General features: G+C 36.2%; 1 protein-coding gene across 1 annotated transcript in view; it reads left to right on the plus strand.

The window, feature by feature from the left end:
- Nucleotides 1-12,508, plus strand: part of LOC117328200 — a 32,659-nt gene extending 20,151 nt beyond the window's left edge. Inside the window, exons 5-6 of the mRNA XM_033885638.1 lie at nucleotides 7,512-7,643; nucleotides 11,405-12,508. Coding sequence (XP_033741529.1) covers nucleotides 7,512-7,643; nucleotides 11,405-11,814 — 542 coding nt within the window. The 3' untranslated portion in view covers nucleotides 11,815-12,508. The remainder of the gene's footprint in view (nucleotides 1-7,511; nucleotides 7,644-11,404) is intronic.
- Nucleotides 12,509-12,637: the final 129 nt, after the last annotated feature.

A 12,637-nucleotide genomic window follows, 5' to 3' on the forward strand; every position in this document is an offset into this window, starting at 1 on the left:
TCAGTGTATTTTGTTATATAACGGAAACATTGTCTGTGTGTTGTGTTATATAACGGAAACATTGTCTGTGTGTTGTGTTATATAACGGAAACATTGTCTGTGTGTTGTGTTATATAACGACAACACTGTCTGTGTGTTGTGTTATATAACGACAACATTGTTTGTGTATTGTGTTATATAACGTCAACATTGTCTGTGTGTTGTGTTATATAGGACAACATTGTCTGTGTATTTTGTTATATAACGGAAACACTGTCTGTGTGTTGTGTTATATAACGACAACAGTGTTTCTGTGTTGTGTTATATAACGACAACATTGTCTGTGTGTTGTGTTATATAACGACAACATTGTCTGTGTGTTGTGTTATATAACGGAAACATTGTCTGTGTGTTGTGTTATATAACGACATTGTCTGTGTGTTGTGTTGTATAACGACAACATTGTCTGTGTGTTGTGTTATATAACGACAACATTATCTGTGTGTTGTGTTATATAACGACAACATTGTCTGTGTGTTTTGTTATATAACGACAACAGTGTCTGTGTGTTGTGTTATATAACGACAACAGTGTCTGTGTGTTGTGTTATATAACGACAACAGTGATGTGTGTTGTGTTATATAACGGAAACATTGTCTGTGTGTTGTGTTATATAACGACAACATTGTCTGTGTGTTGTGTTATATAACGACAACATTGTCTGTGTGTTGTGTTATATCACGACAACATTGTCTGTGTGTTGTGTTATATAACGACAACAGTGATGTGTGTTGTGTTATATAACGGAAACATTGTCTGTGTGTTGTGTTATATAACGACAACATTGTCTGTGTGTTGTGTTATATAACGGAAACATTGTCTGTGTGTTGTGTTATATAACGGAAACATTGTCTGTGTGTTGTGTTATATAACGACAACATTGTCTGTGTATTGTGTTATATAACGACAACATTGTCTGTGTGTTGTGTTATATAACGACAACAGTGTCTGTGTGTTGTGTTATATAACGACAACAGTGTCTGTGTGTTGTGTTATATAACGACAACAGTGATGTGTGTTGTGTTATATAACGGAAACATTGTCTGTGTGTTGTGTTATATAACGACAACATTGTCTGTGTGTTGTGTTATATAACGACAACATTGTCTGTGTGTTGTGTTATATCACGACAACATTGTCTGTGTGTTGTGTTATATAACGACAACAGTGATGTGTGTTGTGTTATATAACGGAAACATTGTCTGTGTGTTGTGTTATATAACGACAACATTGTCTGTGTGTTGTGTTATATAACAGAAACATTGTCTGTGTGTTGTGTTATATAACGACAACATTGTCTGTGTGTTGTGTAATATAACGAAACTTTGTCTGTGTATTGTGTTATATAACGACAACATTATCTGTGTGTTGTGTTATATAACGGAAACATTGTTTGTGTGTTGTGTTATATAACGGAAACATTGTTTGTGTGTTGTGTTATATAACGACAACATTGTCTGTGTGTTGTGTTGTATAACGGAAACATTGTCTGTTTGTTGTGTTATATAACGACAATTTTGTCTGTGTGTTGTGTTATATAACGGAAACATTGTCTGTGTGTTGTGTTATATAACGACAACATTGTCTGTGTGTTGTGTTATATAACGACAACATTGTCTGTGTATTGTGTTATATAACGACAACATTGTCTGTGTGTTATGTTATATAACGGAAACATTGTCTGTGTATTGTGTTATATAACGGAAACATTGTCTGTGTGTTGTGTTATATAACGGTAACATTGTCTGTGTGTTGTGTTGTATAACGGAAACATTGTCAGTGTATTGTGTTATATAACGACAACATTGTCTGTGTGTTGTGTTATATAACGACAACATTGTCTGTGTGTTGTGTTATATAACGGTAACATTGTCAGTGTGTTGTGTTGTATAACGGAAACATTGTCTGTGTATTGTGTTATATAACGACAACATTGTCTGTGTGTTGTGTTATATAACGACAATTTTGTCTGTGTGTTGTGTTATATAACGACAATTTTGTCTGTGTTGTGTTATATAACGACAACAGTGTCTGTGTGTTGTGTTATATAACGACAACATTGTCTGTGTGTTGTGTTATATAACGACAACATTGTTTGTGTGTTGTGTTGTATAACGACAACATTGTCTGTGTGTTGTGTTATATAACGGAAACATTGTCTGTGTATTGTGTTATATAACGGAACCTTTGTCTGTGTGTTGTGTTGTATAACGACAACATTGTCTGTGTGTTGTGTTATATAACGACAACAGCGTCTGTGTGTTGTGTTATATAACGACAACATTGTCTGTGTGTTGTGTTATACAACGACAACATTGTCTGTGTGTTGTGTTATATAACGACAACATTGTCTGTGTGTTGTGTAATATAACGGAAACATTGTCTGTGTGTTGTGTTATATAACGACAACATTGTCTGTGTGTTGTGTTATATAACGACAACATTGTTTGTGTGTTGTGTTATATAACGACAACAGCGTCTGTGTGTTGTGTTATATAACGGAAACATTGTTTGTGTGGTATGTTATATAACGACAACATTGTCTGTGTGTTGTGTTATATAACGGAACCTTTGTCTGTGTGTTGTGTTATATAACGACAACATTGTCTGTGTGTTGTGTTATATAACGACAACATTGTTTGTGTGTTGTGTTATATAACGACAACAGCGTCTGTGTGTTGTGTTATATAACGGAAACATTGTTTGTGTGGTATGTTATATAACGACAACATTGTCTGTGTATTGTGTTATATGACGACAACATTGTCTGTGTATTGTGTTATATAACGACAACATTGTCTGTGTATTGTGTTATATAACGACAACATTGTCTGTGTGTTGTGTTGTATAACGGAAACATTGTCTGTGTGTTGTGTTATATAACGACAACATTGTCTGTGTATTGTGTAATATAACGAAACTTTGTCTGTGTATTGTGTTATATAACGAAACTTTGTCTGTGTGTTGTTATATAACGACAACATTGTCTGTGTGTTGTGTTGTATAACGACAACATTGTCTGTGTATTGTGTTATATAACGGAACCTTTGTCTGTGTGTTGTTATATAACGACAACATTGTCTGTGTGTTGTGTTGTATAACGACAACATTGTCTGTGTGTTGTGTTATATAACGACAACAGCGTCTGTGTGTTGTGTTATATAACGACAACAGCGTCTGTGTGTTGTGTTATATAACGACAACAGCGTCTGTGTGTTGTGTTATATAACGACAACATTGTCTGTGTGTTGTGTTATATAACGGAAACATTGTCTGTGTATTGTGTTATATAACGGAACCTTTGTCTGTGTGTTGTGTTGTATAACGACAACATTGTCTGTGTGTTGTGTTATATAACGACAACAGCGTCTGTGTGTTGTGTTATATAACGACAACAGCGTCTGTGTGTTGTGTTATATAACGACAACAGCGTCTGTGTGTTGTGTTGTATAACGGAAACATTGTCTGTGTGTTGTGTTATATAACGGAAACATTGTCTGTGTGTTGTGTTATATAACGACAACATTGTCAGTGTATTGTGTTGTATAACGACAACATTGTCTGTGTGTTGTGTTATATAACGGAAACATTGTCTGTGTGTTGTGTTATATAACGACAACATTGTCTGTGTATTGTGTTGTATAACGACAACATTGTCTGTGTGTTGTGTTATATAACGGAACCTTTGTCTGTGTGTTGTGTTGTATAACGACAACATTGTCTGTGTGTTGTGTTATATAACGACAACAGCGTCTGTGTGTTGTGTTATATAACGACAACAGCGTCTGTGTGTTGTGTTATATAACGACAACATTGTCTGTGTTTTGTGTTATATAACGGAAACATTGTCTGTGTATTGTGTAATATAACGAAACTTTGTCTGTGTGTTGTGTTGTATAACGACAACATTGTCTGTGTATTGTGTAATATAACGAAACTTTGTCTGTGTGTTGTGTTGTATAACGACAACATTGTCTGTGTATTGTGTTATATAACGAAACTTTGTCTGTGTGTTGTGTTATATAACGACAACATTGTCTGTGTGTTGTGTTATATAACGAAACTTTGTCTGTGTATTGTGTTATATAACGACAACATTGTCTGTGTATTGTGTTATATAACGAAACTTTGTCTGTGTGTTGTGTTGTATAACGACAACATTGTCTGTGTGTTGTGTTATATAACGAAACTTTGTCTGTGTGTTGTGTTATATAACGGAAACATTGTCTGTGTATTGTGTAATATAACGAAACTTTGTCTGTGTGTTGTGTTGTATAACGACAACATTGTCTGTGTATTGTGTAATATAACGAAACTTTGTCTGTGTGTTGTGTTGTATAACGACAACATTGTCTGTGTATTGTGTTATATAACGAAACTTTGTCTGTGTGTTGTGTTATATAACGACAACATTGTCTGTGTGTTGTGTTATATAACGGAAACATTGCCTGTGTGTTGTGTTATATAACGACAACATTGTCTGCGTATTGTGTTATATAATGACAACATTGTCTGTGTGTTGTGTTGTATAACGGAAACATTGCCTGTGTGTTGTGTTATATAACGACAACATTGTCTGTGTGTTGTGTTGTATCACGACAACATTGTCTGTGTATTGTGTTATATAACGACAACATTGTCTGTGTGTTGTGTTGTATAACGGAAACATTGTCTGTGTGTTGTGTTATATAACGACAACATTGTCTGTGTGTTGTGTTGTATAACGACAACATTGTATGTGTATTGTGTTATATAACGACAACATTGTCTGTGTATTGTGTTATATAACGGAAACATTGCCTGTGTGTTGTGTTATATAACGGAAACATTGTCTGTGTGTTGTGTTGTATAACGACAACATTGTCTGTGTGTTGTGTTATATAACGGAACCTTTGTCTGTGTGTTGTGTTATATAACGACAACATTGTCTGTGTGTTGTGTTATATAACGACAACATTGTCTGTGTGTTATGTTATATAACGACAACATTGTCTGTGTATTGTGTTATATAACGACAACATTGTCTGTGTGTTGTGTTATATAACGACAACATTGTCTGTGTGTTGTGTTATATAACGACAACATTGTCTGTGTGTTGTGTTATATAACGACAACAGTGTCTGTTTGTTGAGTTATATAACGACAACATTGTCTGTGTGTTGTGTAATATAACGAAACTTTGTCTGTGTGTTGTGTTATATAACGACAACATTGTCTGTGTGTTGTGTTATATAACGGAAACATTGTCTGTGTATTGTGTTATATAACGACAACATTGTCTGTGTGTTGTGTTATATAACGGAAACATGTCTGTGTGTTATGTTGTATAACGACAACATTGTCTGTGTGTTATGTTGTATAACGACAACATTGTCTGTGTATTGTGTTATATAACGGAAACATTGTCTGTGTATTGTGTTATATAACGGAAACTTTGTCTGTGTGTTGTGTTATATAACGACAATTTTGTCTGTGTGTTGTGTTGTATAACGACAACATTGTCTGTGTGTTGTTATATAACGACAACATTGTCTGTGTGTTGTGTTATATAACGAAACTTTGTCTGTGTATTGTGTTATATAACGACAACATTGTCTGTGTATTGTGTTATATAACGAAACTTTGTCTGTGTGTTGTGTTGTATAACGACAACATTGTCTGTGTGTTGTGTTATATAACGAAACTTTGTCTGTGTGTTGTGTTATATAACGGAAACATTGTCTGTGTATTGTGTAATATAACGAAACTTTGTCTGTGTGTTGTGTTGTATAACGACAACATTGTCTGTGTATTGTGTAATATAACGAAACTTTGTCTGTGTGTTGTGTTGTATAACGACAACATTGTCTGTGTATTGTGTTATATAACGAAACTTTGTCTGTGTGTTGTGTTATATAACGACAACATTGTCTGTGTGTTGTGTTATATAACGGAAACATTGCCTGTGTGTTGTGTTATATAACGACAACATTGTCTGCGTATTGTGTTATATAATGACAACATTGTCTGTGTGTTGTGTTGTATAACGGAAACATTGCCTGTGTGTTGTGTTATATAACGACAACATTGTCTGTGTGTTGTGTTGTATCACGACAACATTGTCTGTGTATTGTGTTATATAACGACAACATTGTCTGTGTGTTGTGTTGTATAACGGAAACATTGTCTGTGTGTTGTGTTATATAACGACAACATTGTCTGTGTGTTGTGTTGTATAACGACAACATTGTATGTGTATTGTGTTATATAACGACAACATTGTCTGTGTATTGTGTTATATAACGGAAACATTGCCTGTGTGTTGTGTTATATAACGGAAACATTGTCTGTGTGTTGTGTTGTATAACGACAACATTGTCTGTGTGTTGTGTTATATAACGGAACCTTTGTCTGTGTGTTGTGTTATATAACGACAACATTGTCTGTGTGTTGTGTTATATAACGGAACCTTTGTCTGTGTGTTATGTTGTATAACGACAACATTGTCTGTGTGTTATGTTATATAACGACAACATTGTCTGTGTGTTGTGTTATATAACGACAACATTGTCTGTGTGTTATGTTATATAACGACAACATTGTCTGTGTATTGTGTTATATAACGACAACATTGTCTGTGTGTTGTGTTATATAACGACAACATTGTCTGTGTGTTGTGTTATATAACGACAACATTGTCTGTGTGTTGTGTTATATAACGACAACAGTGTCTGTTTGTTGAGTTATATAACGACAACATTGTCTGTGTGTTGTGTAATATAACGAAACTTTGTCTGTGTGTTGTGTTATATAACGACAACATTGTCTGTGTGTTGTGTTATATAACGGAAACATTGTCTGTGTATTGTGTTATATAACGACAACATTGTCTGTGTGTTGTGTTATATAACGGAAACATGTCTGTGTGTTATGTTGTATAACGACAACATTGTCTGTGTGTTATGTTGTATAACGACAACATTGTCTGTGTATTGTGTTATATAACGGAAACATTGTCTGTGTATTGTGTTATATAACGGAAACTTTGTCTGTGTGTTGTGTTATATAACGACAATTTTGTCTGTGTGTTGTGTTGTATAACGACAACATTGTCTGTGTGTTGTTATATAACGACAATTTTGTCTGTGTGTTGTGTTATATAACGACAATTTTGTCTGTGTGTTGTGTTATATAACGACAATTTTGTCTGTGTTGTGTTATATAACGGAAACATTGTCTGTTCGTTGTGTTATATAACGACAATTTTGTCTGTGTGTTGTGTTATATAACGGAAACATTGTCTGTTCGTTGTGTTATATAACGACAATTTTGTCTGTGTGTTGTGTTATATAACGGAAACATTGTCTGTGTGTTGTGTTATATAACGGAAACATTGCTGATGTGTTATGTTAACATTTATCTGCAAACTAAAAAATTTTGAATACTATTTTGTGGGATCCATTAATTCGTGTATATGCTACCATGTTATCCAGAAACGTGTGAACATACCTCGTCTTGCCTGTGTTATACAAGAATTCAACAGAACCTGACAAAAGCGGATGAATTAAATGAGTTAGTCGAGGCGCTGAAGAGGGAACTAACTGTCGACAAGAAGAAAACGTCAGGTAAACGGAACTAATTAATTTTGACACACAAAATCTTGTATATTATTTACACAAACATCCAGGTAAACCAGCCTATAGACGTGCAGAGTTGTGAGTACATAAGAATAGTGTGTAGGTACTACTGGATGACAAGTGATACTCATTATGATATCCTTAACAAAGAGTCCATACAAACAGACGAATTAACTAAAACGAACAATTTATGTTATCAAGACTCCCGGTAAGTACAAATTAGGTACGGTCACTAACAGATGGACTTAAAAAAATCGAATAACTGACGTAAAAAGAAAGGAAGAAATAAATGTACAGGACAAATAATGAAGAGGAAATAGAAAATATTACCAATTGTTTTACATCAGAAAATGTTACCTATTGTTTATATCAGACCATTGTTTGAATCAGAAAATATTACTTATTTTTATCAGAAAATGTTTTTTTTTATATCAGACAACTGAATTCTTGTAACAAAAAAAAAGCATACGGATTTATATATATAAAACAAAATTTATTTTTTGTTCACGGTGACCGTCCGGACGTCCGGATGTCCGTCCGAACGTCCATCAGCACTTTCGTTTTCGGAGATTATCTCATAATCCCAAAGGGCAAAGTAAAATTTATTAATTTTAACACGGTGTGAACACACTGGGTCATTTTGAGGCGGTGTCTCCTTGTAGTAGTTTGTGACTACCTCACTAAACTACATACGGGATGCCCGTCGCATATAGCCCGTTTCTCAGTTTCCCGGGAAACATAAGTGTCGAACCGCGCAGCTCGGATCTTCACCCGAGGTCACGTGGATGGCGCTCTAACCGACTGATCGGGGCAAGGTCAGTGGGTTAAAAGGTTAAATATCCAAGTCAGTGTATGTATTTTTTCACTGTGAACATTTTGATATGGCAAAGTTGTTTGGAATTTAACAAGAACTCAACCGACCAAAGGTCAATATCACTGGGTCAAATGTCAATGGTATTTTGGTACAAAATAAAGTACTATGGATATTTAAGGTTTAAATAAAACAAAGCAAGCTAACAAATGACTATTATACTGGTATTTACTTTTCAATTAGCCCAGCTAATATGAAGGCGGAAGGAAAAACATCTAAAAATAGCAATAAGTAATTCATTTATTACTTTAGAGTTACATTTGTTTTATGTCTATACTGGGTTTTTTAGGGCCATAGATGCCATTAAAATCATGTAAAATACAATGCATTAATCAATTCTTTAATTCAATATAAAATGGCCGGCAAAATAGCCGCCAAAATGGCCGCCAAAACCTCAAAATTGCAATAAGTGATTTATTGTTTCCCTAGAGTGGTCTTTGTTGTGTTTTTATGAGGCAAGGAACACATTATGAACATGTTAAAAACCAACTCCATAATGTAATTAGTCAAATCCAAGATGTTTAATGACCACCACGAAAATCAAAGTACGAACTCAGAGCTCGCAATGACAATGTTTGTCGAAACCATGATCATGTTTATCAGTCAAATGATTTGTTTTTAAACGTTATACTTAAACGTTATAGGTGTACCTATGACACCAACCACAACCCATACACATACAGTTTTATGGGGGTATAGGTGTACCTATGACACCAACCACAACCCATACACATACAGTTTTATGGGGGTATAGGTGTACCTATGACACCAACCACAGCCCATACACATACAGTTTTATGGGGGTATAGGTGTACCTATGACACCAACCACACCAGTACAAAAGAAAATATTTGTGTTACTTCCTCCTTTTGCACACACTGTGCGTATAATAACATCCACTTTAGGTGTATTATATAATATTCACTTAGCTCTTTCCTCACCCATCCTCAGTTCCATTTCCAGTATCACTCAGCTGAGCTGTATATGTGGTCCACTGATTCTCAAAGATGTGTTCCATGGCGCAGTCAAAGAAAACTGTGCATGTCAACTGAGCCTTCTGGCAGACACATCTAGCTGTTGCACACGGATGATCACTAGTGCAACCACATTTGATCATCTTCGGAATTCCAGGGGAGTTGGGGGTACGTTGGAAGGCAGTGTAACGGATATCTGAGTTTTTGAGGCTTCATCCCGGATCCAGCCAAAACCTCTCGCATCAAGTTCAGATGGGCCTTTCTCTAGAACTGCCTTCTAAATCTACACCTGTATATAAACACGTTTGGCTTTTTCAGCAAATGACTAAATGTTGGTGGCAGTGACCTTAATTCGGCGTTGTGGTAAGTTGTTTCTCCGCAAGGTATGATACTAATATTTGAAAGCGAAGTTTGGAGATATCATTGCTGCCATCACATGTCGCAACAAATGATGTGAGCTCTGAAATTACTTCATTTATATCTGCTGCCTGCTCACCAAGCTATCTGAGTGTGTGTTCCTTTTTGAAAACCTTCAGTTCTGTCCTTTTCCAAAACATATAGGCAATAGTGTCACATCCTGACAAAGCATGTGCTGCCAAAAGGTGTTGTACTATATTAGCATATTTCTTTGCCGTTGCTCGTTTATCTACAGATGACCTTTGTGGACTGGTTGCTTCCATTATGACAGAGCATGTCATATTCTGGATGTGGTACAGATAAGCCAGTAAGATCAATACATCAGTATCGTCACACAGTACTTTGATGCACTTGCGTCCTTGTGTTGCAAGACACGCCATTTGCTGTGGAATAGTCACGTCTGCCTCCTCGTGAGTTGTTCTCATGTCAGTTCTTTCTAGCAAAACACCTATATGGACCTCGTGTGGCGCAAGGTCAACTTTGTTTTCTGTGACTGTTAGATAACTTGTTGAACAGGTAAGGGAGTAGTGAGCGCAATCATGTGACATCTTGTTGCCCTTTCCCCTGCACACAAATTCGAGTGCCACTCTTTATGCTATACTCGGAATGTCTGTAGAACCCAAGGTACGTATACAAGCTGGCATATCCTCCCTGTGAGAAATAGCTTGTGGTTTTGTGTTTTCTTCTGCTATGTCTTTGGTGAGGCTACTGCAGACATGAAGGCTCAGTGCCCATCGTTTAAGAGCAGATTAGTTAAAAGTTATCCCCAAAGGTCATCAAGGACCATGACCATACCGCATAAATGTTGTTATGATAAACATGTCTGACCAGATTTCATTCGACAACCAAGGTTGATGACGAATTACATGCTGACCTCCAAGAATACCTGACAGCACTGCATATGGAAGGGCTTCTATGGGTCGCTTGTAATATAATCCATACTTGGCATAACATTTAATCATAACATAATTTCAATTCATATTGAACAATATTTTGATTGTGATTGTGTTACTATAACGCAATCTTCATATCAAAACATAAACACCAATTACCACTCTAAGGGAAACAATACATGACTTATTGCAATGTTGAGGTTTCGGTGGCCATTCTGGATTAAGTTGAAGGCCTAATTACTCAATTGTATTTAACATGATCTAAGTGTCTTCCCTGGTCCCCAAAACCCCAGTATAGATACAGAAATTATAACTCTAGTTTAATAAAGTGATTTATTCAGATTTTAGCCATCTTGACGGCCATCTTGAATATTTCAAAATGCTCAAAGGTGCCAGAGTGGTACAAAAGCAGTTCTGGGATCAGCACCCCTCCAACTTGCAAAAATAAATAAAAAAAACATTATGTGGACGATAATGCAAGGTTTAAAGAGAAATCGGGGTTTGGCAACCGGACTATTACCAAGAAATTTCTTATTGCGTTTCTTTTTCTTTTCAGTTTATACTTTCAGAAATAACCACTTTGTTTATTTGCAGTAAACCTCCGCCGATACATCAGTGCAGAGGACAGCCGTCCGTCGTCCAAGGCGATCGGATCAGTGGGCGCTATACTGCTAGTCGTACCTGTGGCACTCGTCGTACTAAGTGATCTTATCAATATTTTTAAAACAAAGAAAAAAAGACCCTGGTTAAGATATTCTGCCGCCCCAAAAACAGACAACTCATCTCGACATGACCCGCCACCCGAATATACAGTGTCCAAGGAGAACGGCGACGCCTTCGCGGACGAGTGGAATTACGCGTGTGGTTCATCTATCCAGACAATGGAGGAGAGTCCGTCGTCCGCCCAGACAGACGAAAAAAATACATCTGCCTGGTCAATACCAGTAACAACAAATCGAGGTCGTCAGTTGCAAGCATCGTCAGACGAAGCTAGAGACGGATAAACGTCAAAATACGGAAACATATGGCTCACGACTCATGTCAGTATAACCTGGTCAGACAATCAGTATAACCTTGTTAGACTGTCAGTATAACCTGGTCAGACTGTCAGTATAACCTAGTCAGACTGTCAGTATAACCTGGTCAGACTGTCAGTATAACCTGGTCAGACTGTCAGTATAACCCGGTCAGACTGTCAGTATAACCTGTATAGGGCTGAATGCATTTCCTGTATTAAGAGTGGCGTATTGTGGGTTTGTACAGCTTCAAAACTGGTAACTGCATACAACATGTGTAAGTTACAAAATAACTGTATGACAACACAGTACTGGTTTCGACGTACAAGCTGATTTGTATGCTTAAACAACTTTGGGAACAGAGTAGTGATTTCTATAAAACTTTACAAACAGGCTGATGCATGAAAAGTTTAGCTAGTCAAATAAATATTAACGAACAGCGTATAGGTAATGCTTAAAGATTTCTGAATGAAAGCTTATAAACGATCGTAATGTTTGTGAATGTGTTTTTCGGCTTTATTCCGTGGACAGGAATATATATCAATCATGTGATCTGATGTTTTAATCGTTGTACCCTTCAGGTATGTTTATATCGGATGCCTTGCTTCGTGTGCTATGTGTGTATGTGATGTATTGTTAGCTTAACATGCTGGTGTAAATAAACCACGTGTAATCGTTGTCAGGTGGCGTTCGATTGTGTGTACATACATTTAGACATAGATTGTAAGCGTCATTTAGGCATAGATTGTAAGCGTTCGTATGATTAGAATTCAGTGGCTGCTTTTATGGTCTCTGAGGCTATCATAAATGA

Source organism: Pecten maximus, chromosome 5 (assembly GCF_902652985.1).
Source record: "Pecten maximus chromosome 5, xPecMax1.1, whole genome shotgun sequence".
Lineage (NCBI taxonomy): Eukaryota > Metazoa > Mollusca > Bivalvia > Pectinida > Pectinidae > Pecten > Pecten maximus.